We start from the raw sequence: 27,864 nt of genomic DNA, 5'->3' as shown, positions 1-27,864 counted from the left end.
AGTGAGGGTGAACTGGGAACGTCTGGTGGATGCCCCTGTCAGCGAGGTCTTCAACTCCCACCCCCGGAAGAATTTTTCGCACATCCCGGCGAGGTTGGGGACATGGAATCCGAGTGGGTCATGTTCAAAACCTCCATTGCAGAGGCGGCTGCTAGGAGCTGTGGTCAGAAGGTAGTCGGTGCCTGTCATGGCGGTAACCCAAGAACCCGTTGGTGGACACCAACAGTGAAGGAAGCCGTCAACTGAAGAAGGAGGCCTTTTGGGCTTGGCTGGCCCAAGGGTCTCCAGAGGCAGCAGACAGGTACCGGCAGGCTAGAAGGGCTGCGGCTTCGGCGGTCACTGAAGCAAAAACCCGGGTGTGGGAGGAGTTCGGGGAGGCTATGGAGAAGGACTTTTGGTTGGCCTCAAGGAAGTTCTGGCAAACTGTTTGGCAACTCAGAAAGGGAAAGCAGGGCTTGGCTCAGGCTGTGTTCAGGCGGCGAGGAGAACTGCTGACCCGGACTGGGGATATTGTTGGGTGGTGGAAAGAGCACATTGAGGAACTCCTGAACCCGACCAATACATCCTCAGGGGAAGAGGCAGAATCTGAAGACTTGGGGGAAGTCTCGTCCATATGCCTGGCAGAGGTCTCTGAGGCAGTTAAAAAGCTTGTCGGGGCAAGGCGCCGGGGGTGGATGAGATTTGCCCTGAGATGCTGAAGGCTCTGGACATTAGTGGCCTGTCTTGGTTGACAAGCCTCTTCAGTGTGGCGTGGATGTCGGGTACAGTACCTGTTGAATGGCAGACTGGGGTGGTGGTTCCCATTTTTAAAAAGGGGTACCGGAGGGTGTGCTCCAATTATAGGGGTATCACACTACCCAGCCTCCCCGGGAAAGTTTACTCTAGGGTGCTGGAAAGGAGGCTCCGGCAGATTGTCAAACCTCAGATTCAGGAGGAGGAATATGGATTTCATCCTGGACGTGGAACAGTGGACCAGCTCTTTACCCTTGCAGGGTTTCTGAGGGGGTCGTGGGAGTTTGCCCATCCAGTCTACATGTGTTTTGTGGACCTGGAGAAGGCTTTCGACCGTGTCCCTCAGGGAATCCTGTGGGGGGTACGGAGGGAGTATGGGGTACCGGGGCCGTTGATATGAGCCATCCGGGCCTTGTACAACCAAAGTGAGAGCTGTGTTTGTATTCTCGGCACAAAGCCGTTCACGCCAAACACGTTCTCAGCGGGTGTTGGACTCCGCCAATGTTGCCCCTTGTCCCCGATTCTGGTTGTGATATTCAGGACAGGATCTCAAGGTGCAGCCGAGGTGAGGAGAGTGGGGACGTTTGGGAACCTCAGAATTGCATCTTTGCTTTTTGCAGATGATGTGGTTTTGTTGGCTTCATCAGACCGTGACCTCCAGCACACACTGGGGCGGGACTCAGCCGAGTGTGAAACGGTCGGGATGAGAGTCAGCACCTCCAAGTCTGAGGCCATGGTTCTGTGCCGGTAAACGGTGGATTGCTCCCTCCGGGTTGGGAGCGAGTTGCTGCCTCAAGTGAAGTAGTTCAAGTATCTCGGGATCTTGTTCACGAATGAGGGGAAAATTGAGCGTGAGATGGACAGGCGGATTGGTGCGGCGTCAGCAGTGATGCGGGCGTTGTACTGGACCGTTGTGGTGAAGAGGGAGCTGAGTCGGAAGGCAAAGCTCTCAATTTACCAGTCCATCTACGTCCCAACCCTCACCTATGGTCATGAGCTCTGGGTAGTGACCGAAAGAACGAGATCGCAAATACAAGCGGCCGAAATGAGTTACGGTGGCTGGGCTCAGCCTTAGAGATAGGGTGAGGAGCTCGGACATCCGGAGGGAGCTCGGAGTAAAGCCGCGGCTCCTTTGCGTCAAAAGGAACCAGTTGAGGTGGTTTGGGCATTTGATCAGGATGCCTCCTGGGCGCCTTCTTTTAGAGGTTTTCCGGGCACGTCCAACTGGTAGGAGACCACGGGGTAGACCCAGAACACGCTGGAGGGATTACATATCCCAGCTGGCCGGGGAACGCCTCGGGGTCCCCCAGGGGGAACTGGAAAACGTTGCCGGGAAGAAGGGGGCCTGGAGCTCCTCACTCAGCCTGCTGCCACCGCGATCCAGCCCAGGAAAAGCTGAGTAAAATGGATGGATGGATGGAAGTAAAGTCTTTCCAAAAATAAAAATCTGGTTTTTACTAAACTAAGTTCCAAAGCAACCGAAAGCAACCGCGAGACCTGCGCATCCACTGTCCAAACAGTGGGGGGGAACAGGTTTTTTTTGAAACAGTACGGATCGGGACAGTCCCTGAACTCAGTCGTGTTTAAAAATAGTTTCATACATGTAGTAAACAAACAAAAATAAGGAGATCTGAGATAAGAGAGGCACGGGAGCTGGCGCGCATTGCTGTCTGGAGGAGAAACGAAACAAACTCCACCCTAGTTCGCTGAGTTAGGTTAACGTTTTTCATTTTCCATACGAGTAAGAATCTAAGGAAATAAAATAAATCAAAATCTTTCTCTGTGACATATTATATATTGCTATATTATAATCACAAGATGTGCATACTGAGCGGCAGGTACGTGCGCGGGGGGGACCCCACGGTGCACTTTTTAATCAGGCACTTTATTTCATTTTTTATTTATATATATTTTTTAAGCGTAATGGGTATCAAGGTAGCGGATTGTCTGGGCAAGATATATTCATGAGGAACACCTCATGAACCTCCCACCTTGGCGCACGTGCAGTGTGCACACAGCAGCTCCACCGTGCTGCTCAATGCCCAGAGCGGCAAAATGTTCCAGTTTCAGAACACTGTAAACTGCACTTACATCGTTTCAATGCTCTGATTTTTCCTGGCAGATAAAAAACGGGGATGGTTGGATGTTACGTCTGGACTTCCATCGTCTCACCTGGCTGTCCAGGTGCTCTAAGTGCACAAGGTACTCGTGGCTGGGGGGTCAAGCTGTAGGTGGGGGGCTGTCTGCCGTCGTCTGTTCTGTGGTCCGCATGTGCAGTGGCCGAGGGCTGATAAGGGGCCTGCTGGGAGCGAGCCTCTCTGCACCTGTGGCTAGTCGCTGTGGGTTGGGGTTGGGGGGCTGTGACATGTCTTGTCATTTCTTATTCCAAACAACACACCAGCAGACCTGGGTCCTTGGGACAGGAAGGGCGTGAATGACCTTGCAATTTTAACTCCTTTACCAACAGCACACATTGAGCCCTGGGGTTTTCGGGGTGGCAGGATGCTGGTGGGTTGGTGTGGTTGGCGAGGGGTGGCCGGGTAGGCCCCCTGCCAGCTGGGTTGGGTCCTGGAAGATTGCCCCTGGTGCTTGGTCGTTTCTGGCCTGTTGCAACCCTGTGATGCTGCGGGGAGCACCACCGGGTGGTTCCAAGGCCCCTAGGAGGCTGTTCGCCGTCATGGGTGAGAGTTGCAGTGCAGGAGGCAGTTGTCAGCCTTGCTCCCCCCTGCATGGCTTCCCTGCGGCGGGTGCCCTGAGTGCCGGCGGTGGTGGAGGTGCCACATATCTGGCCATCTGCAGGAGTTGGTTGGGATGTCCTGTTCCATGCACACTCTGCTAACCAAGTGACATTCTGCCTTGGATCAGGACATTGGATTGCGTAATGGAGAGGGAGTGACAACTGGTCAACTGTGTGTCTCCGAACAAAGAAATAATTCAAGTTTATTTTAGATGTATTTATTTTGAGGAGAACGGCACCCAGACGACCATTATGCCCAGGTTACTATTTGAAGAAATATGGGTACGGTCAAAAAATTACATTGACTTTGATTTCAACATTTTTTCTTTTTCCTCAACTTTACCTCTTGAATTTTGAATCTTTTTGTAAAGCCAAGCCACTGCCACTTCCTCTCACTGTTGATTTTGTGCTTCTTTCACCACAGAGTTCTCATTGAGTATCCTGCTGACGGTGTTCTGGGACATGTTCAGAGGTCTTTCAGAGCTGTTTCATCGGCACGAGGGGGACCTACACAGAATAATAAATATAGCTGTAGGCAGCAAATGTGGGGTCCAGGTTGTTAAATTGTGACTGCAGAAGTTCACCACAGGGTTTCCCCCTTCAACGTGGAAAAATAAGGGACACCTGACACAAATCAAGTGGTGGTCTGGGGATCATTGAGTCACAACTCAATGTGAGTAAAGCACAGTTGCATCAATTAAATTAAGGATTAATACATCAGATCACAGACATGCAAAATGTTTGGTCTGTCAAAATAAACTATTTGGTATATTTGGATGAAGCAAGAACCCACTGATATACGAGGAAATGGCAAATTACATGGTAAAGATATATTTTTGGCATTTTCATGCTTTATTCAATAGTGACAGGCAGGGGACCGAGAGAGGAGATGACAGGCAGCAAATAGCCATGCCGGAATCAAACCCGGGCCGCTGAGGTAAGGACTCAGCCTTTTATTTGCTGTGCTCTACCCGGTGAGCCCCCGGGGTGCCAGCAAATGATGTGGGTAGAAACCACGGGTTTGTAGGTAGATGTAGGTATTGAAATGAAGATCAACCTGTTCCAGAAAGAGGGAAATGTGGAGAAACAAAATAATTGCGAATTTAAAAAATTTCAACTTATACGTATATGTAGAGCTGTCCCCTGAAAGTTGAAACCCGTCAGTCGACTGAGATTCTTCCAATCGAGTAGTGGTTTTGTTTTTTTTCCCCAACTCAATATCCATTACAATAACAGGATATCACAGATAGTTTACAAAATGCACAGGATTAACATTCCATTGAGGAATTATAAATGAGGGGCATCATAAATATATTTTTATACATGTGAATCGTCCGCATCCGGACACAGCTCTTTGTGTGCCCCAATGGCGGAGGGCAACACGGAGAGCCATGCCCCGTTGCTCCAAATAAAACAACTGGAATGGGGAATGACTCGTAGCCTCGTTAAGATTATTTTCTGCGCATAACAGATGGAAAGGTGGTGATCTGGGAGAGAGTCGCGGGGAAAGTGTCCCCATTACAAACGTTTTCGCTTGCACCCCAACGCTGGCAGGTGCATCGCTGTCACGCACATTGTCTGTACCGATAGACCGGAGAGGGAGACAGGTGCGCAAAACACTCCCCGATCGCTCACTGTCTGCGCCCCGGCAGGGAGCCCTAGGCGGCCGTCTATCTTGCCTATAGCAAGAGCCGAGCTGGCCCGGCCCACTTCCAGGAGAATTGTCCAATATTCACATTGAACAGCCTAATCCAATTCGAGTAACAAAATTCTGAGTCAGGTACAGCCCCTTCCTACATATATAATATATACTGTATGTAGTTAGGGGCTGTACCCGACCCGATGTGGAATGAAGGTTAAAATTACATTCATATTATGAATGTAAATGTAACCGTCAGTCCAACACCTTTCAGGAAGGATGGGGTAGCCTAGCATTTAGAATGTTGATTTCCACCAAGTGGGGTTATTGGTTAGATTTCACTCACAACACACACACACACACACACACACACACACACACACACACACACACGCACACGCGCACACACACACACACACACACACACACACACACACACACACACACACACACACACACACACACACACACACACACACACACACACACACACACGGGTGGGTCTTCTGCTTACATCCTCAGAGAAGTGTCAACTTGTGTATCTGGAGAATGGCAAGATGATGACTTCTAAACACAGTACAATCTAATAACAGCAGTACAGTTCTGGGGTGTCATGAGTTGAGCGACTCCACTCTGCATCTTCTGAACAGTCCGCCATGGGTGACATAAAATATTCTATGGCAAACTGTGCAGTTTGCCTTGTACTCATTCCCACTGACAGGACTGCCCCACTCGTGGTCCTGTGGTTCAGATCAGTATTTGGACAGGCCTTTTCTGTTTATGGGCGGACTTGCGCTAAGCTTGAGGTAATCGCCCACATTTCTAAAGGGAACCTTTATGCGTTTCCTTATTTTCTGTCATATATATATATATATATATATATATATATATATATATATATAATGTAACAATGACAGATGTTCATATTAGATGTGGCCAAAGTGTCAAATAATGAGGTAAACTAATGACAAAATAATTACTGTGAACAAAGGTCTACTCTCTGTAGGAGCTGATGTCGGCTTGTGCCGGATTTCTTTATATGTTCATATGCTCCATCCGATCCACTGGGCGTTTTATTGTCGATGTATTTATTTCTTTTATAATTTTTTTTTATTTTCCAACATTTACGAGAGTCCATTGCCGTCCGTGTCTCCCACAAGCCTGGAGCATGGCAACCAAAGTTGGAACAAACTTATAAATTATTGTAGATCTAATATGAGTGAAGATTCAGCAATTGGATTGCTTATTTCTCACCTCAAATTTGTTCAGAAACAGACTTTAGTGTACTGATAAGGTGAAATTAGTGAAAGTTTACAGAGTAAATAAAACAGAGACCAGCGTAAAGCTAAAACCCTATTGGCTCACACTGAAACTGTTTTGGAACACTATGGTATAGCAGCATGTCACAATGGCTTGAATGCATAATCTGAGCGGTATTCTAAGAAAAAAAATTCAAAAACTTGTTTTGGGGACCTCCTCAAAAAAGGAACATAATAAGTTCCCTTTAAATACTGCGCGCCTGAGTCTCTGTATTCTTCGGGTCAGTTGCAAAGCCATTTCACTGCATATACGTATGAACGTATGTATATGTATGTGACAAATAAACCTCTTGAATCTTGTCTGCGGGTGCAGTGGATTCATAACATCCACACACCACTGACGTCAGGTTTTGTTTTATTATCAAAAACAAAAAGGGCTCACGCCGCTTCGGGGGCTTTTATGACGCACGTGTATATAAAACTCTTGCTTTTCGACTCCTCACCCGGTGCTGGAAGCCAGCTGCGCTCCCCCCGCGCCCGCGCCCGCGGTGATGGTCCCTTTTGCCGCGGCCTCGGTGATGGCCTCCTCTCCCTCTGCCTCGGTGCTCACCACCTGAACCCTCGCTGTCTTGGCCGCCGCCGCCGCCTCTTTTCCAACTAGCTCCTCTGCCTCTGTTGGGTCTTCCCTCCATTGCTCTCGTTCGGTGCACACACGGAAGGATTGCGCTGTAACACCGTTACCAGTTTGATTTGGTGTTACTTCTAAAGATGTCCGCTTGACACAAATGCCAATAGACTGTTCCGGTTTATGTTGATACGTATGTGAATGATATAGATGGGGGAAAACAGAAAAATATATACGAAATGCTATATATATATATATACACACACACACACACACACACACACACACAACTAATAACGTAATCCATGATAGAAATGCAACCACTGCAATCTTCCCTAAATACTTTTCTCTCTTTTATTACAGGGAAATCGATGAAAAATCTGGATGGAACAATAAGCACGTTTTGCTCACTGTCTTGCTGCGACATAAACACTAACACAGCATCATGGATGCAGAGGATCTTCCGAATATCACCGCCACGTTAAATGGCAACATGTCACTTGCTAAGCCTTTAACTCACCGCCTGTGGGAGGTCATAACCATAACTACAGTTTCAGCCATTGTCAGCTTGATTACTATAGTTGGTAATGTACTCGTGATGCTGTCCTTTAAGGTCAACAGCCAACTCAAGACTGTGAACAATTACTACCTGCTGAGCCTGGCCTTTGCTGATTTAATCATCGGAGTATTGTCCATGAACTTATACACTACTTACATCCTAATGGGATACTGGTCATTGGGGAACCTAGCATGTGATTTATGGCTAGCACTTGATTATGTGGCCAGCAATGCTTCAGTTATGAATTTGCTTGTCATCAGCTTTGACAGGTATTTCTCAATCACTAGACCACTCACATACAGGGCTAAGAGGACTCCAAAACGAGCTGCCATCATGATTGGCCTGGCGTGGCTGGTGTCTTTTGTGTTGTGGGTGCCGCCCATATTATGTTGGCAGTACTTTGTAGGTGAGAGAACCGTGCCCCCAGACCAGTGCCAGATTCAGTTCCTATCTGAGCCTGTGATCACATTTGGCACAGCCATTGCTGCTTTCTACATCCCCGTGTCAGTGATGACCATCCTATACTGTCGAATCTACAAGGAGACAGAAAGACGGACAAAGGACCTGGCGGAGCTCCAGGGGCTCTCGTCGACGGGTGTCTCAGATGGGACAAGGCCACAGAAAACCATCATTCAGTCTTGCTTTCGTTTCACTAGCGATAAGCGAGGCAGGAGTCAAGCCTCTTGGTCCTCTTCCAACCAGAGCAACGCCACAAAGACCACCACTCGGTCGGATGAAGCATGGGCCAAAGCAGACCAGGTCACTTCCTTCAACAGCTACAGCTCATCAGATGAGGAAGAGCATCACACCTCTACGGAGACGCCACAGGGATCGTTCAAAGATCAAGGGAGCGGTCAGGGTAGTAAGAACGGCCAAATGGCCGATTACGAAGAGAAAAGCTGTTTTGCGACACCCGCAAAGAAGAGCAGCAAGAAGTCCATCTCTTACAAGTTCAAGCCCATCGCCAAGGGCCAGAATGGGGACCCGGCCGCCGTGTCCCTGGGGCCCGTGATGCACACTGAACACGGCGAGAACCCCTCCCCTCCCCCCTCGGCCACCTCCAAACCCATGGACCCGGTCCTGAAAAACCAGATCACCAAGAGGAAGAGGATGGTGCTGATAAAGGAGAAGAAGGCGGCACAGACCCTCAGTGCCATCCTCCTGGCCTTCATCCTCACGTGGACGCCCTACAACATCATGGTGCTCATCTCCACCTTCTGCTCCGACTGCATCCCACTGTCTCTGTGGCACCTGGGCTACTGGCTGTGCTACGTCAACAGCACCATCAACCCCATGTGCTACGCCCTCTGCAACAAGACCTTCCAGAAGACGTTCCGCATGCTTCTGCTCTGCCGGTGGAGGAGGAAGCGAGGTGAGGACAAACTGTACTGGTGCGGTCAAAACGCAAACATCACCAATAAAATGACCTGATGGTAAAAATAGCTTCCTCAACAAGTGTTTAACTGCTTTCTGCAAAAAAATAAATAAAAAAATGGATTTAAAGGTTTTTCAGTTGGGGCTTTTAGAGATTAATGCTACAGTTATGTAAAGTACATGTTGCTCAAAGTTACCAAAGTGTTATAGAATTTTAGACAAGTCTCCTGAGATATACCAAAGTAGCGTTCATGAAATAGTGAAAGTTTGAAGCACATAAAATTATTCTCTACTCTGCTACTCACTTGCACTGTACATACTGTTATTGAGATGTTGTGGGCTTATACATGTTGGCACATTTTAACAATTAATTTAATGGATTTCACATTTTAAGTATGTTAATTGCCTTGCCTTTATTAGTGTTTTGTGAATGTTTTATAAATGACATGATCTTTAACCCAGGCTTTTTCCGTTCACTATTTGATCTTGTGTTAAAGGGCTAAACCGCACAATGTTTACATTTGTATTTTGACTGTGGAACTATGATTTTTTGATACCCATCACTGAAGAAATTGATGTGCAAATTTAAGAAGCAAGAATATCACAACATCTTGGCAGAGTCCCTGTAATTTCCTTGACATATTAGGCTATAGAAATTTGCTTGCAAAAGATGTTTTCTCTGTGATGTCACGTTCGATGTATTTTCCCCTTAACTCTGTGCCTCTATTTTTGCTTTGACTGGTAAATAACTGTTTTGTGTGTATATCTGGACCCATTTTCTGTCAGTATGCACGGAAAAACAAGTGAAATTGAGGGGTTTTTTTTTTGCCCTTTTTCTTGCATGATCGCACTCTACAACTGAAAAGCATTCTGCATGTCACTGGTGTTGTACTTGATCCTTTATTTTTTTCAACAATGAAGTGTTTTACCCCCCCAGCCTCTACAAGCTGTAATTTGCTGACCTTGTGCACGTCGTCAGGGGCTACCGGTTCCCTGGGGACTCGTCAAAAAAACAAAAAAAAAAAAAAAAAAGTTGCCCTTATAGCAAGCTGTTCCCTCTCATTGGTCCCTGGGCACCACGCTAACACACATTTGCCTCCCTACGTCAACATTTCTCCTGTGAAATGCACCCCTATTAATGTGACTCATTAATCACTACAGTTGTCCTTTCAGCAAGACGGAGAGTAATTCATCAATAGCTCACTCTCAGGACATTCACAGACACATTTTAATAAGCCTGTGTCCCTTATTAAAAAACAACAAAAGTAAAGTGAGTATAGCCATTCAGCTGGGACATTTAAGCAATTACAAGGGTATTTCACACTCACAGGGACTGTTTCATACGCAGTTCCAATTTTCCCCACATATAAAATCTCGTTATTCATATTGTAAATAGCAGCATATGTAGGCTCAAAGGCCGTCAAATGTGGCAATGGACTAAAAATAAATGATAAAAAAATAAAATAAAATCCCTCCACTAATTGTTCTGAAATAAACCAAACAGAGTTGATGGTTGATATATAATCACAATGTATTTATTAATGCATTTTAAATAAGTCTGTTTATATATTTAAAATTCAATCCATCTTCATTCACAGTTGTACAAAGCAACAACAACAAAAAAAGGAAATCTCTGAATATTGTTAGAAATCATTTTTCAAGTAGTGGAGTTAGAAGTGATAGATTTTCTGAGGATCAGCAGCAGTTGAGAATGTACACCGGAAAGCTAAAAAGAGCAAATATTTTTTTGTTAAACCTCAAAGAGACTGCAGATACAGCAGCGACGCCGATGAAGAGTAACATCTTTTGCGCTGAGTTTAAGAAGACTTAACAGATCAGGGGAAAACAAGAAAAGAAAAGCGAAATGAAGAATCAGTGCCTATATTAGACATCTTGACTTCAAGGTAAAAAGAGGAAAAAGCCTCTTGGAGATATTATGGTGGGAAAAAAAAATGGACAACAGACCATCGGAGCAGAGGAAAAAAGAAAAAAAACAAACAAAAAAAAAATACTCTTTAAAATGATTTTGTTTGCGTGGCGGTACACGGCCGTGACTTCCTCGGAAAGAGGTTACTACCTCCTCTTGACTGCTGGCCGGGTTCCTTTGCTGGTACCGCCCGGCTTCCCGGAGCCCTTGGAGCCCGAGAAGAGCTTGGTCATGAACTCGGAGACGTCTGGCAGCTCCGGATTGGGGTTCAACATGTTCATGGACTGTTCCATTTCCTGGAGGGTGCAAATAAGCATAAGGACTCCAATCAGGTGCTTTAGCCTGTGTATTAATATGTAGTGGTCAACACTATCCAATGCTGTGCTAAGGTCTAATAAAACCAAAACCTAGAGAGAGGGGGCTCGGCATAAAAGGTCAAAGCCTCAAAGTCAACGAGTCGAATCATCATTTGGAAACTTGTCTGTCGACTGAGATTGTTAAAGTCGAGCAGTCGGTTATTTTTTATTAACAGATAAGTTAATAAATAAAAATAAGCTTGATGGCAAATCAGGAAAATCCATAAAATCCAGTAGAGAAATCCCAATGCTCTTACAAAATGGTTAATACAATTAAGGCACATTATCTGAATCCTCCCAGATAAAAAAAAACAAAAAAAGAAGAACACTTGGGAAATATACCTCAACATACACAGCTCAAAACACTTTAGAATTGAGGAGTTCTCAGTTTTAAAAGAAAGAATATGACCTTGAACATGTGGCTTTTAGGAATCGTAGCTTTGCACCAAGTGTGCGTACATGATCACGGTACCGGGGCCGGATATTGGTCTGGCCTACCTTTCTCATCTCCGGGTCATTGGTGTTGACAACCTTGGGCAGCAAGACGATGATCAGCAAGGGCAGGACCATCATCATAACCTGTGTAAGAAATCAAGATGAAAGACTTAAAAAAATATATCAAAATGGAGGTAATGGGGATGGTGGTCTTTTAAAACCGTCTGTCTGGAATAAAGTGCTGCAGGGATGTCGTGTTTTTTGAGGCCAACCCAGACGTGAGCATCGCCCTGGTTCCCTTGAACCAAAAGCCAATGGGATTTTTCCATTGGATTTTGGATTATTACAGAAAATAAGCTCTGCGGCAAACAAAAGTTAATCATGCTTAAAAGTTTTGTTCAGCAAGATAATTTTCCACAAATCAACACCACTTTTATGATTTTGAAGTGTCAATGCAATCACCAGACGTAAAACGCTAACATCAGGCTATAAACAAACTACACCACGGTCACATTACTTCAATGTCACCACCACTAAGTTTCCAAATTGTAATTGGATTTTGTACGCTTACCTCTTCTAAAAAAGGTCTGGAGAGTTTGAGTTAGAACAGATTGCAAGAGGGTGAGTATAAACAAAACTAGAGACTTTGAAGGCGGACCAATGAGTAGATGACTTTCTTGTTAGCAACCACCTTTTTAAATACATGTAAAAGCCTCAAAATGACTAACTTATTTTATGTCGTTGAACCAAACGTGAACATTTCTTAAGCTTGTATTAACCACAGACCTTATTTCGGGCATATAACCGAAAACCCATTGACCTCGGGACGTGGGTACCGGAAGTCTGGAACTGCCTGAGTAATGGAGGCGCATTTTGAGCAAATTTCTCCCTCTCCAACGGCACCCACGATGCGTGCGCTAGCAATGGGGTGCCCATGATCAGCGCGTTTTTAAAGAAACGTGGGTATGGACGGAAACCGGGGAAACTTTCTCCGTGACTCGCTCCCCGATCACCCCCTCTCCATGCGTTATGCACAGAAAATCATAACGAGTCTACAAGTCGTGCTCCGGCCCCACATTGTTTTTACTTGTTTTATTTGGGAGGACAGGGCACGGCTCTCTGTGTTGCTCTCTGGCATCTGGACGCACGGTTCGCGCCTGTGTCCAGACATTTCACACATAAAAAAAGATATATTTATGTGTCACCTTATTTATAATTCCTCAATGAAATGTTATCCCCGTGAATTTTGTAAGCTTCTGTTTATCCTGTTAATGTAATGCACACTGACTGACAAAGAAAATAATAAAAATAACCGACTGCTCGACTATAACAATCTCAGTCGTCAGACAAGTTTCCGACTGATGATTCGACTCGTTGACTTTGAGGCTTTGACCTTTTATGCCGAGCCCCCTCTCTAGGTTTTGGTTTTATTAGACCTTAGCACAGCATTGGATAGTGTTGACCACTACATATTAATACACAGGCTAAAGCACCTGATTGGAGTCATAATCCTCCTTTCCCACGGACAGGACTCTCTCAGTCTCTGTAGGTGAATTTGTGTCAGACACTGCTGCTCTGTCATGTGGCACCTCCCTGGGTACAGTCTTGGGGCCTATATCATTCTCCATATTCTCCCATCCACCACAACATTCTTCCAATAGGATAGATTATCAGTAGTTCCAGAAATATCTTCTATAATTTGTACGCCGATGGCATCCAGCAGTAATTTTCCTTCAAACCTGATTAGCTTGATAGACTTTCCGTGTTGAACAACTGTTTAAATGCAATTAACAACTAGATGGCAATTTATTTTCCGCAGCTAAATCTGATGTCTTGATTATTGATCCTGATAACCTTCACTGTGGATCAGGCAGAACCTTTGTGCATTACCCTCGTCTTCTCGGTTTAGTCTACAAAATTTTGGTGTGATTTGACTAATTCATGAGTTTTGATGCTCATATTAGGACGCTGACACGATCATGTTTCTTTCACTGAAGAAACATAGTGAAACTTAGGTCTGTTGTGTTAAGCGCTAAAATAGAGATGCTAATACATGCTTTTATCTCATCATGTCTGTACTACAGCAATTCTCTTAATATCCGCCTTAATAAATCTTCCCATGACCATTTACAAACTGTCCAAAATGCTGCTGCTAGGCTTTTAACACAATCCAACAGCTGGTCACACATTATAACCTTTCTGAACAGGCTTCCTGCTAATTTTAGAATTGATTTTAAAATCTTGCTGCTCACAGAGAGCCCTACATGGCCAGGCTCCCCATTATATCATGGAGCCCCTGCACCCACACACAAGACGATCTCTCAAGTCCTCCAACCAGAGTCTTCTAAGTGTCCCGCAGACACGTTTTAAGACTCGGGGAGATCATGCTTTCCAGTCGGCAGCACCTAAGCTATGAAATAGTCTCCCAACAAATCGGAAGTCTTTGGACTCTGTGGACACTTTTAAAAAGCAGCTAAAAACCCATCTGGTTCAGACAGGCATTAAGGTAGCATGGGGTTTTTACTTTAAGGTCTTAACTTGTCTCCATCTATTTTAATTTTTTGATTGTATTTCCTTGTGTTTTATGTGATTTTTATTTTATTGTGAAACACTTTAAAACTGGTGTCTGTGAAAAGGTGCTAGACAAATAAACTTGACTTACCTCTGCATTTCAAGGACTTCACCCCCCGCCAAAAAGTAGTGTGACAACCATATCCAGATTTTTATAACAGCGGCCCTACAGAGCAAGTTTTCCCATTTGTATGTGTTTGAACATAGTTACCATTGGATTCATGAGGAAGTCGGTCCAACCCCAGGTCTCCCTCTTCATGAAGTAGTTGTGTGGGCCGTTGGACCTAATCTGGAGAGGGTACGGCAGTCGCACCACTTCTGAGGGCTTGATGTAGTTCACTAAACGTGCCCTGAAAAATGGAAACGTGGTTTGGTGAAAGCTGCCATCGAACCCTAGATTGACGCACCCTGTAAAGCGAGATGCCCTCGAAGCTCAGCACATTGCTGTTTATCTAGATGTACATGGAAACGGATATCACCCAATACTGGTTTCTTACCTCATTTTCCCTTTCGATGTGATGTCAACGCGCACAGAGTCAAATTTATATGCCGGCGATACGATGTCGACAACGTAGGATCCTGAAGGTACATCGTTGACGGCGAAACTCCCATCCGTTCTAGAATTAAATGAACATGCATAGAAACTAATTGTGAGAGTGCAAACCTGTGCAGTCCTTTAAAAACATTGTTCTGAAGTATCAAACCTGAACTCAGGAATCATCTAAAAAAAAACAACAAAAAAACCATGATGCATTAATGCAAAGATTTATCCGATTTTACAACCAGCCAGTAACATTATCAACGTGGGGTCCGGGGGACGCCCAGGGATTCTTCAAGAGGTTCCAGGGGGTCCGCAGAGATATTATCGATAAAATAGATCACCATTATTTCATTTACAAGGCGTTTGCATCATTAGAGAATGAACAAAAATGACTGTTTTGATCATGGTTTTCTCCTTAACTATAACATAGACACATATGGAAGTTTGGACTAAATCATATCTTAACAAATAAAGACGGGTTGGTAGGTTCACAGACATGTCCTTTAAACAACATTAATAAATTGTACGATAACTGCCACGATCATGACATTTCAGTCGACAATTATCATACAAATAATATAAGTAACAATTGAATAGGCCACTTTGTGCCACTCACCATAAAATAAAACTTGTAATAATACAGTTCATGCCTAGAGGGTATGTGTGACGGCTGCTATGAGTTGCTATGGACACCGCTCATAATCTTTGGAGGATCACTTCCATTCAATTGAATAGCAAAACAGCTAAAATATACGAAATGTACGAAAATGGAGAAAAAGAAAAGGTGCGGGTTTCAGACAAGTTTTTCACCTAACAAGCCTCCAAGCCGTCTGTTAACTCATAATATGTCGACCGACGTTCATTCACAAGTCACTGCGGGTGATTCCCCAAATATGGCGGCTTGCTCCAGCAATATGAAGTGAGCGTCACATTCCCCATTGTTGATTAGCTATTGACACGGAGACAACGGAGCGTTAACGTGGGTGGACAGTTCGTCAGAATCCGACTGGTGGAAACTCGCCTACATTCACATCGTATTTTTTTTTTTTACGACGGTTTGTTGTACAAGGGTTGACAAAAATCCCCTCAATTTGGATGGAAACGTGCTGCTATTGAACGTCGATCATCGCAACCAGCTCCAACTGCGAATCGCGATTATGTGATAACCGTGACAGCTCTGTCTTGTCGCGCTCAGCCCGCGGCGTCGTCTGATTCAGGACTCCAGCAGCCGCCGTTTTGCGATATTTGGCCAGTTAGCCGCTAACACGCTACGGCTAACGCATAGCACGCTAGGCTAGAGCAGGGCGCGCACACACACACACACACACACACACACACATACACACACACACGAATTTGGCGGTTTACCTCATAAAGCCCACGTATTCTTCACCTTCCACGAGCACGCGGGCCGTGGACACCCATTCCTGCGTTTTCATCCCGGGGACGATCGCCCGGCCCTCGATCCTGAACCGATCCCCGTTCTGCGGCGTCGCGACACCTGCACCGGGCCCCGTCTCCAGGTCGCTGAAGCAGCGCGCCAGGGCGAGCGAGGCCTGCACAAAGAGCCACAGCGGTGTTATTTTCTCCGCCTTTGACATGTTTTTTTCGACCGGCTGCTCAACGGACGGAAGGTTAATGCGACCGCGGGCATGTAGTCTCCAGCGGGGGTCTGAGGAACCGGGGCGTCAGCTGTCGCCACACAGTGACGTCACATTCAAAACAGCTTTATTGACCGTCAGAGACGCGCACAAGATTATGATTCAAATTTGAATAACATTATTCTATGATCTAGCGCTCATGTTGTACAATTGTAATTTTCGGAGTGGATCTTTACAAGACCGTATCTGGAAGTAGATTCATTTTCGGAGACTTTCCTCTTTTGCTCCGTAAATTTCAAAATAAATATGAAAATGTTTTTTTTTTGTTTTTTTTTACTGTAATTAGAGTTCCACTCACGCTGCTTCAGCTGTTTTCTTTTTTTGTTTGTTGTTTTCTAAAATTGGGGACTGGATCTACCAAGCTGCTGATTCGGCATCGCCCATCAGTGATTCATTAGGTTCATATCCAGCATCTGTACTATTTGATTATAAATCGTAATCAGGATCTGCAGAAAAATCAACAGGAGACACTTTGTACCACATTGAAGGCGCCGTTGTATCAGGGCACTCGATATGACAGATACATTTACTTTAAATACTTTAAGTACAGTACAGCAAGTACTTATACAATTCTGCTAACATGTCAGTGTGGTACTTTCACTGGAGTTATTCGGTGACTATGATACTTCAGCATAAACTTCATATTTCTGTGTAACAAAGTGTGAATTTACTGAAAGAAACTTCAAAGGACATGGCAAAACAATCATTGGTGTTTATTATTGGTTATCATTGGTGTTTGTATGTACAACACAATAACAAAACACAAAAAACAACCAAAGAATTAAAAAAAACAAAAAAAAAAAAAACACTGAACACAGAAACCCCCGCAAATACCCAGTCTGATTTTTAGCAATTTTATTCAACAGATGATTAAAAGAATCAATGCTAAATCATTACATAGTCAATTGTCATATGAAGAGGCAAATTGAAAACAAAAGCATTAATAATTTAAGACTTTTGCAGGTTGAAGAACTTGACTCTGATGAACTCAGGTGCAAAACACGATAGGGGGGAGCGTTGTTTACATCCACATGTGCGTTGTGTGGTGAGGAGCTCTGCACTCCATAGAGCGACTTAAGACCCACTCTCACAGAAAGGTCTGTTTATGCCCCTTCAAAAGACAATCCACTTCAATGTGAAGCAGTCATTTCCTGTTTCTTGCAAAGACGTCCTTTCGCCCTCCTCAACAGTCCACTGTTCAATTTGAGGGAATTGCATGAAAATGCACAGTTCGTCGGTAGAGGCTGAGTGGACCAGTCCGTTTCTCAGGCACTAGAATGAGCTCAACGAGCAGCCATGTCACGGCAGTAGTGGTCACATCCGTTGTGCTACACTATAAGTTAGTGCAGTCGAGTTAAAGAAGAGTCAATGGCCTATATGAGGTACAAATATCAGAAAGTTATTCTTTTTGGCAAACATTCATACACCAAAGCAACTCTCAAATATGAATAAGGGTTGACTTGCATGTAGACACACTCATGCCTGGCAGTTCCTATGTTTGACTTATCTATTGAAGACATGCTTCTGACTAGCAAAGATTAAGTGGAATCTACAAAAAGATTGTCGAAAAGCAATAAAATGACCAACTTGCAAGATTGACATTCAACGTTTGAATACATACAGGTATAACATAGCCATGCACACCCAGTAATTGCTTTAATGGATCCTTCATCTTGTAATCTCACCTTTGCCATTTCTCCCGTAGTTCCTGGAACTAAACATAAACGGGCCCCCTCGTTCCACAAATCCTTCAGCCGCTGCTTCATGACTTCGATATTCCTGCCACCGCAAATCAAATAATACTTAAATGGTAAATGGACTGCATTGATATTGCACTTTTCTAGTGTTGCGACTACTCAAACCGCTTTACAATTTGTGCCTTACATTCACATGCATATCCATACGTCGATGGAGGCGGCAACGTGAGAGTAGTGGTCGATTGATACAGGTTTTTCCAATGGCGATATTTAGAGAGTGGGGTGGCCGGTATATAATGCCGATACCATGTTGACTTTTTTGTTTTACAACAATTTTCCCAAACAAATACAACAATTTAATAATACCAAATGAGACAATTGTTGAACTTAAATTAACATTCTTTAAATACTATAATGTTATTGTCTGCAGTGCACTTTTTTTTTCAAATAAAAAAAATGTATCAACTAAATAAATGTCCACAGGTCATCAAAAAATTTAACTTTGTAAAAAAAAAAAAAAAAAGGAAGAACAATAGAAAAACAAATAATTAGAAGCAAATTAAAAAACAAATAACAAAAAACTGCGTCGTATTAAAGTCTGGTCGGGAAATACAGCTTCTCCCGTAAGGGAGAGAATGAGATTAGTGTCGAGAAGAGCACTGTGAGTGAGTGAGAGGAGGCGGGGCTATGTGGGTGCTGTGTGCGGTGTGTGTCAACTTGCTGTCGGAGAGAAGAGAGTGAGAAAGCGCAGCTGCTACCTATTCATTTATTGATAGTGCAGAAAATTGGTATCGAAATAGTTTCAAATATTCAGAATTTATATGTACAGAAAAATAGATATTTTTAACACTAGTCTGCAGATTCTTTTTTGTTTATCAGCCTTGTGAACGCAGGCATCGGCTGATGCCGATTACCTCAAAATGTACAAATATCAACTGACTGATTCATTGGTTGACCACTAATTGAAAGCAGTGAGGGGGTTACGTGTCTTTCTCAAGGACACTTCAGCACACAATCAGGAGGCGCCGGGGATTGAACTGGCAAACTTCTATCACTAGACCCGCTTTACCACCTGAGCTAATTGCCCCCCGATACCACCACGATATAACCAGATTATGATTGTCTCAGAAAAAGATTAAATATAAACCCTGTGTCCAACTAAGTCACGCAAGCACAAGAGAAAATCATTCAACATAAGACATTCACTCAGGTAAGAATGATACAAATGCACAAATACTTAAATGTCATCATAATACATGCTTAAGTTATAACTAGCATTTACAAAGGCCAAATATACTCGAGTAGCATATTTATTATTACTTATAATTATAAATTAAATAAAAGACCCTTTGGTAGATAAGTCTATGTGGTGTTGTCACCCTATGTCTCACAAAACTACAAATATCGATTAACATTTAAAACACACTGTGGGTGAAAACATTGGGAGATATTAACGTCAACAAAACTGATATACAGGTATATTATTGCTGCATTTGAATAAAGCCCCCACCTGTGTTCTGAACAGGTGTTGGGCAGGCTTTTTGCATTTGTGGAGAGTTCCGACCACCATTTCCTGATGACTGATTGGACCCAGTGTAAACCCACAATGATGTGCCTGAAATATATTAAAAACAGAATAAACACAGACTGATGTTCTGTACAAATCAACAAGGAACATAATTTCAAATTTATCAAAATAAAATCCCCCACAACACTTACTCTTCGTATTTACTGGAGAGAATCATTTTCACTTGTGGCAGAAGGTCGACACAACAGCCAAGGGATAGACATGGCGCTTCGGCTTGAAGGCTAACAATCCAAAAGATAGATGCACAAAGAAAACAAAAGATCAAATTGCACTACGTCAGGGACGGAAATTAACTTGATCTGCAAAGAACATTTGCACGGCCAGTGAAAAGTGTCCAGAGTACACAGTTGAAATAAATCCTGTTAAAACCATTATCTAGGTGGATTGATAATTATTTGAGGGCGGGGGTGAAGCAACAATTAGGAAAAGCAGTTAGTTAGCAATAGTTTCATGGAAGTACAGTTTTTTGGCTAAAAAACAAACCGAGGAGAATATCTCCTTTTCAAGTATTTCAGCACAAAAGGGGCTATTTTTAAAGGTATTCGGGTACTTGGATTTCTGAGGACAAAAATTAAGCACTTTAATGACCCGGGAAAAACCCTGTTCATACTCCAATGCTACATTGATTGTTTTAATGACCAATCGTAATTTATTCCACAAATGGTCATTTAGCAGTTTAGATACATTTGACAAAACAATATATTTTGTAGATGGTCAGGAAGATTAGAGCGACTAGAGGTGGCTTCCACATGCATTCCTTAGTGATCTCATATACATTTCGTAATCCAGACATACTTTTTTGTGAGGACAGGTAGGCAGTCTAGAAGCACACCCGTGTCTTGAATTCTGAGAAGCAAAAGAAGGGAGTATATAAGTTTGATACAGCATGTTTAATTGTAAATATTATCCTCCTCAATTCAAATTACATATATCAAATATTGTGAATAAGTGACAGAAGGAAATGTGGGTTTTACCTGATTAGGTAGGCCACCAATTCGCTGGCGTTTCGTCGCCATAGTGTCAAAGCTACATTTAAGCGCAAACTCCTTCCAAATAGTACATGAGTCATAGCTTCATGGTCCTTTGATAGCTGTGACAACATTTAAACAAAGCGATTTGGTGATCTAGAAATCAAACATGTTCAATATCAAAAAGAACAAAACAAACCACAATCATGTTGCCGGAAAACTCCAAGTAAAAGGCACAATTCACCGCTCACCTCGGCCAAGTTATCGATATGTCTGGAGCCGGCCCCTGCCATCTTGGGGGCCTCTGCAGTGTTCAGAGGGAGGCCGCAGTTGTCATTGTAGTGAACACCCCACATGTCCTCGGAGCAGGCCAGCTCATTTTCCTTGTTGGCCATGCCACTGTCACGGGCTGGGCCTGCGCGGGGTTTTTGGCAGCGCACCTTTTGGCCCACCACCACCAATGGAAGACCCTTCCTTTTGCACAAAGACACTTGTTTGGCCTTCGCCCCACCGTCTACGCTGTGAATCACTTGAAATCTGCCACAGAGAGAAAGCTGCAATGAACTACATGCAACACTGACATGGGAGCGTTACGGAGTGACAGCTTTTGACACGGTGCTCATGGGGCGTGGGGAAAAGTGCCTCTGTGATCCCGCGATCGACAGTGATTATCTATATCATGCAGATGGTGACGGGTTAAGTGGCCGCGGTGAGCTGAGCCCCGCAGATGGAAGAAACTCAAGAACTCACCTCTCTTTATCTAACGCTTCCTTATTTAAAAAATCCACCTAGAACAAAAGGATAGGGAATAAAGCCACCGCTACAGTTGTTGTGAACCTAGACGACTTGAATATCGTTTTACACAACTCAACATCGTGTTTACACTCCACCTGCTTCATGTTCTTCTCAGCAGCGGGATGCAGGCTGGGTTGTGAAAGGCCATGAGCTCTGTTTTGGGGAAATGCCTTCAATCTGCCGTCTTTGCAGTCATACCCTCCAGCGGCCATAATAAGGGACACTGCGGGGGAAAACAACCACGGGAAAGACACCTTGAGTCACCAAGTGGTCTAAAGCAAGTCAATCAGACACGCAATGCATTCGTAGTGTCCCCTTAAAGCAAAACAAACCTTACGATTTTTATAAGAAAGCATACAAGGCAAGGAAAGCGGTGGTTCGTGAACAGCAACAACACCACAATTACCAGCGAGGAAGGCGTTGGCTACTGCGAAGTAAACATTGACAAACGCATAACCCTGCACAACTGGATACATTCGGGACCCGGCGTTAACTGGCTAAGATTTGCGTCCGCGTTTCGTTTCTCTACGCTAGCGTTGCGTGTACTAGTCCCACAGTTGTGTCGCTGTCATCGAGTCATACCTGCACAGGACGTACTAACAGAGCAGCGCTGGCCTGCGAGCTAAACAAGCTACACAACTTCAAACATATGGCCGGAAGATCCCGTTCGAGAGTCGCCAAGCGGTTACCGCAGCCCTCGCCGGATAAATACCGACCGTTTCATTTTGTCAAGTGTCCACTTGATCCCCTCGCTCAGCGGCGGTGCTCAAACAAAACAAAAAACGTTGGTTTATATCTCATCTTTACCGCATAACATGCTACGCTAGCTTGCTATCGTTAGCGCTACGGACTTTTACCATTCAAATGAATACACCGACGCAGTGCATTGTGGGATTGATGTTGGCAGAACCCGAACCAGCCTCCAGCGCGACGAGTGGGAAGTGAGGAATGTTTGTTTTTTGGGGTTTTTTTTCTGTGTTTGTGTTTAGACAAGCATTTATTTAACTTTGTGTAGCCAAACAAGCTACACAACTATATATATATATATTTTTTTTTTATTATTATTATTATTTTTTTTTGTTGTTTTTTTTTACTTTATACTTTTCAAGTGTTGAAGAGCACATTTGTTAGACAAAGATACATCACTAAAGTGATTATTCTGATATTGTATCGACATTTTTCGTCGATCGATAAATGGGTGTTTCGATCAATTGTTTGAAGTGGTTTCGTGACCCTCTTCGGTGAACTCGACCATCAACAGCAGTGAATACGGCCACCGCGCCCCCTGCTGTCCTCCGGTGGAATAGCGGTCTAAGCAAAAACTGTCCGACTGACACCTAGCGGTTAGTTTGGTGAACTGAAGAATTTAATTTAATTTTTTAGTAAAAATAAATGAGCGGCAACGGAGTCGACATTTAATGTGACGTTTTATGGACAACTATTTATTGTATACAGAGAAATAAACTTAAAATGAAGTAAATCCAAATAGACTGCATTCGTTGTTTGAATAACCTACCTAGGCTAGATATTGCTATGATAGTCATTGGGCCTCATCCATTCAATCAATGCAAATCAATTAGGAAACACTTTGCACTTGTCTTTATCCGTCTTAAAGAAAATGTCCAATCACTTAAAACAATTTAAAGGATGCAGTAAATTCTGTAAATGTTCACGAATTACTAAATACAATTATTGATTATTGCTGACTTCATTACTGATTGTGTTGCTCACCGAAACAGGAGCGCATTGACCGGTTATGGCAGGGGTGTCAAACTCAAATATACAGTGGGCCAAAATTTAAAACTTGGACAAAGTCGCGGGCCAACATTGATATTTATTGAAAAAATGGACCAAAACAAGTTCAAACCATATGGGACAAGCAAAGCTTGATATAACTTAATATTGCACACATGCAAAACAGAATAAAAAAAACAAACAACAACACATCAATGGCATTCATTTCTTAAATAAAATTCAAATATAAATCGTTTGTCTCTTTTTTTATTTGCAGCCTTCTTTAAATTTGAATTTAACAGTCATCTTTTTCCACAGGCTACTAATACATTTAAAAATAAAATAACAATAATAAACCGATTGACCAATATTAGTATCCTTCAATGAACGTGCAACCATTCAAGCCCATGCCTTGGACTAGGGAAAAAGTGCATAAAGACAACTTTAATAGTAGCTCAGTTTGCTACACACTGATCTACTCTGTGTTCAAGCCAGATACCTGGCATCTCTTCTTGGACGCTAGTTCATCAATATCTGGGCTCAGGCTCTGAGCTGAGGAAATCCTCAGGATCGAGCAAAGGTGTTCATCTGTCAGACGACTCCTGTGAGATGTTTTGGTCATCTTCATGGAGGAGAACAGTTGCTCACATAGACAAGTGCTGAGCATCTGAGCAGCTTGGGTGCGGAGTGTGTCAGGGATGAAATGTGGAAACTGTGCGGCACCCACAGCATCATACTTTGACTTCAGCGTGTCACTGCATTGGAGTTCAATCAGCTCCATTTGTAGGTTGGTAGGTGCGTTTTCCACGTCAACTGCAAACGGATTACCGAGCATTTCAAACCTACATTTCTGGACATCAAAGTCGGCAAATCGCCGGGTAAACTCGGCGCCGAGTACGTGGAGTTTTTCAGCAAACAGCGCACATGGGAACAGGGCGGTAGAGATCTGCGTTCTAATTGTTTGGCAGCAGGGAAAATGGCCCAGGTTTCCTTGCAGCATCTGATTCTCCCACAGGCACAATTTAGTTTTAAAACCCCTCACTGCAGCGGACATGTCTGTGATGATACGCTCCCGCCCCTGAAGCTGCAGGTTCAGCGCATCGAGATGGCTCGTGATGTCACACAGAAACTTTTGCTCCCGGAGCTCTGCTGTGTCTTTCCCTTTGCCTTCCAGAAACTGACATATTTCCCAATGGAGCTCGAAACATCTGTTCAGTAATTTTCCTCGGCTTAACCATCTCACCTCTGTGTGATAAGGCACGTCTGCGTATTCCGAACCACACTCCTCCAAAAGAGACTTGAACTGGCAGTGATTTAGACCTTTGGTTCTTATAAAGTTAACTACTGGTGTTACTATGGTCATAACATGTTCCACCTTTAGGGCTTTGCCACACAGTGCTTCTTGATGTGTAATGCAGTGATAAGCAGTTAGCTCACCCGCACAGTTCTCCTCCCGCATCTTCTCCCCTGCCCTGCCCACCTGTCCACTCTTTTGACCGCCCATCGCTGGCGCACCATCTATCGTTAATCCCGGGAGTTTATCCCAAATCACCTTCATTTCAGTTACACATTTGGAAACCTCTTCAAAGATTTCCTTTCCCGTGGTTGTGCCATGGATTGATTTTAACCCCAAAAGTTCCTCCGTCACACACAGATTTAAGTCCACTCCAGGGATGAAGACTGCCAGCTGGGCAGTATCAGATGTGTCGCTGCTCTCATCCACAGCAAGGGAGAATGCAACGAAATCTTTTCCCTTTCCCATCAGCTGGTCATATAGAATGGTGGCAAGATCACATGTGCGATCAGCTACTGTGTTTCTGCTCGGGCTCACATTTGAAAATGCTTGCTTTTTCTCTGGGCACACGAGGTCACAAACTTTCATCATGCACTTTTTCACAAACTCTCCCTCATTGAAGGGCCGGGCTGATTTTGCGATCTCTGCTGCCACAATAAAACTCGCCTTTACAGCAGCCTCACTTTGTGATATTACTTGTTTGAACATAGTCTGTTGTGAAACCAAACTTCTTTTCATCTCCTCTACCTTCTGGCGCCTTTGAGTCATGTGCATGTCCTTGTACTTGTCGTGGTGTTTCGTTTCATAGTGTCTTCTAATGTTGTACTCTTTGGTTATAGCCCCGTTGGCTCCACATACAAGACAAACAAGTCTGTCTTTTACACATCTAGACAGATATTCTGCCTCCCACCTGTCCAGTCCCATCTGCCTTTGTTTTTGCCATTACTGGGATGGGTAGCACGGTGCCAGTAGCAGCATGAGGTCACTGACTACTGTCAACAGAGGAGAGGGTGTTTATGGGTCCTGTACTGATTGACGGCCAAAACACGAGCAGAGCATTCTGGGATTTCTAGTATTATCGTATTATACAGCATGCGCTGTATAATACTGGCGGGCCAGCTCTAGTAGTCATTTAGTATTGCCTCGCAGGCCAAATATAATTACACTGCGGGCCAGAGTTTGACACCTATGGGTTATGGAATGGAAAACGAAGCCACCGCCACCTTCTTGTCGGAGGGAGTTACTACACGCACTTGAGCAACAAGGATACATTGATAGAGGAATAACATACACTGCAGTCACCCCAGTTTTGGAATAACCTGCCTTCCACGTTTTGCTATTAAAGCCCCTTCAAGTTCCTCCACACTTTTTAAACAATACTACTTTGTTCTATAGAATGTTTAGCTGGCTGTGACTGTGACCTACAGATGGTTTGATGGTGTGACCTATTGTAAAAAATGTCCGATAATTGACATATGTATATGTAATGACATAATGTAATAATCTAATGACATAACGTACTGACATAATTTAATAATGTAATGACATAATGTAATGTAATAATGCATTTTAATAATTAAATGTAATGATGTATTGTAATTATGTGATGTAATAATGTAATTAATTAAATGTCAATGTAATTTAATAACAAAATGTAATGATGTGATGTAATAATGTAATTAATTAAATGTCAATGTAATTTAATAACAAAATGTAATGATGTGATGTAATGATATAATGTTATGACAATGAAATGACATAATGTAATGCAATAATGTCATGTGACAATGTAATGTAATAATGTAATGACATAATGTAATGATATAATGTAATGTAATAACATAATGATATAATGTAATGTAATGATGTAATGTAATCATTTAATACTCCAATGACCCAATTTTACCCGGAGATCGTTGTGAATCGTAATAATCAATTTAGCAATTGGAAAATGCGGAACATTCATCTTTTTGAATATTTCTTCAAATATTTCTTTGTGTTAAATTTTTCTATAAACATTTCTAGTGTTACATACATCTTCTCTCTATATTGTTAAACTTCGTCAATTGAAATTTGTCTCCCATTTAGCTTGTAAGAAGTTTCTCATCTAAATGGCACGTGCCAACAAAAAAAGTGAAGAGTCAACAACAGTTAAACAGCAATAAAAGTAGCTTGGGTCTATTTTTGTCAAACAACCAATGTTGCCGATAAAACAACGATAAATATAATTAGTAGGAGGGATAATGGTACTTCCTAATTATAATGCGTGGACAGGGACCTTTAAACCACCGTCCATAATGACGCGTAAAGGTCTCCGCAACCCTCACAGTTAGGATGTAATACCATTCAGATGGTGCTAATTCCCTTAATCCTGCCGAGACAGATTTTTATTTCATGGCACTTGCAGCATGTGCTCACAGTTACAGGGTACATCGTTCTTCCCATTAGCACGAATTAGCACGCTGAGATTTAATCTTGTAATCGAGGCAGATTCCATTAGTGTGACTGTGTAATATTATTTAAGGGGAATCTATCCCTTGATTTCAATTTAAAAAAAGAAGGAAAATACTCAATTGTCAATATTCAATTTATTTATTATGATATATTTATTAATGAATTTATTTGTTTGTTGATTTATCTGTTTTTGTTTGTTTGATTATTATTATTTTTTTTATTTGATTATGTCTTTGTTTTTTTTTGTTTGTTTGTTTGTTTATTTGATTATTTAATTGTTAGTTTTTCTTTACTTATTTGATTAATCGTTTATTTATTTATTTATTTTTATTGCAATGCTAGTATTTTATGATAATATGTTGAGTGTGTTGAAATCCTATGTTGATTCTATGGAATTGTCTGAGATTTCATGCCTCTGAGTATATTTCCGAGTAACACATTCATGCTGCTCCCAAAAGCCGCTGCCCACCATGTCAGTAAGAGTATTAACAGATTTGGCCTCACAAAGCAGTTTTTTTCAACGACACACCTCAGGACGGAACGTTTGTTGGCTGTTCAAAGTGGAAGCAGAATTACACTTTCTTCCTTAAGTTGTGTCGGTGAAAGTTGTCCCCGCGGTTTAAGCGAGGCTGCAACTCTCCAAGCAGGATGTTGTCATTGTGACTCACAACTCGTGTGAAGGCAGTTTTCAAAACAAACTTTTTTTTTTTTCCTTCACAGAACAGCAGACATTACTTTGAGTTGTGCCCCCCAGCTTGAAAAGCCATTCAACAAATCAAAGAACGACCAAATCAAAGGCACTTTTATTTATTTTGATGACAATGAAATGGAAGATTTGCCACAAATGGAACCATGGTGATTCTCTCATTCTTTTCATCATAGTCATCATTGACAGTCATCATATTCAGCTTCCTGCGG

At 43.1% G+C, this 27,864-nt stretch overlaps 4 protein-coding genes across 4 annotated transcripts in view; 1 reads left to right on the top strand and 3 right to left on the bottom strand.

Moving 5' to 3' along the window:
• The window catches only part of aven (apoptosis, caspase activation inhibitor), a gene marked incomplete at its 5' end in the record, with an annotated part of 54,612 nt that extends 47,553 nt beyond the window's left edge, over window positions 1-7,059 (bottom strand). The window contains one exon of the mRNA XM_080024230.1: window positions 6,871-7,059. Coding sequence (XP_079880356.1) covers window positions 6,871-7,059 — 189 coding nt within the window. The remainder of the gene's footprint in view (window positions 1-6,870) is intronic.
• A 378-nt stretch (window positions 7,060-7,437) lies between these two features.
• Window positions 7,438-8,982, top strand: chrm5b (cholinergic receptor, muscarinic 5b; the record flags this gene model as incomplete). Its single annotated transcript, XM_079996668.1, has 1 exon — window positions 7,438-8,982. The coding sequence occupies one exon, from the start codon at window positions 7,438-7,440 to the stop codon at window positions 8,980-8,982; it is 1,545 nt and encodes a 514-aa protein (XP_079852794.1).
• Window positions 8,983-10,449: 1,467 nt separating this feature from the next.
• On the bottom strand, window positions 10,450-16,447 carry emc7b (ER membrane protein complex subunit 7b). The gene is made up of 5 exons (XM_079996848.1): window positions 16,124-16,447; window positions 14,712-14,831; window positions 14,426-14,564; window positions 11,707-11,787; window positions 10,450-11,148 (listed from the first exon to the last, which is right to left on the bottom strand). The coding sequence occupies exons 1-5, from the start codon at window positions 16,354-16,356 to the stop codon at window positions 10,999-11,001; spliced, it is 723 nt and encodes a 240-aa protein (XP_079852974.1). The 5' UTR covers window positions 16,357-16,447; the 3' UTR covers window positions 10,450-10,998.
• Window positions 16,448-17,133: 686 nt separating this feature from the next.
• Window positions 17,134-21,940, bottom strand: katnbl1 (katanin p80 subunit B-like 1; the record flags this gene model as incomplete). Its single annotated transcript, XM_080024469.1, has 10 exons — window positions 17,134-17,789; window positions 18,102-18,195; window positions 19,624-19,728; window positions 19,833-19,922; window positions 20,497-20,547; window positions 20,676-20,791; window positions 20,921-21,206; window positions 21,420-21,457; window positions 21,560-21,687; window positions 21,871-21,940. 10 exons carry the CDS (start codon window positions 21,938-21,940, stop codon window positions 17,757-17,759), a joined length of 1,011 nt encoding a protein of 336 aa, XP_079880595.1. The 3' UTR covers window positions 17,134-17,756.
• Between the last annotated feature and the right edge of the window lie 5,924 nt (window positions 21,941-27,864).

The sequence above is a fragment of the Zeus faber genome (genome assembly GCF_960531495.2).
Source record: "Zeus faber genome assembly, chromosome: 2".
Lineage (NCBI taxonomy): Eukaryota > Metazoa > Chordata > Actinopteri > Zeiformes > Zeidae > Zeus > Zeus faber.
Note: the sequence above shows the minus strand (reverse complement) of the source record. Positions and strands in the feature narration are given on the sequence as shown.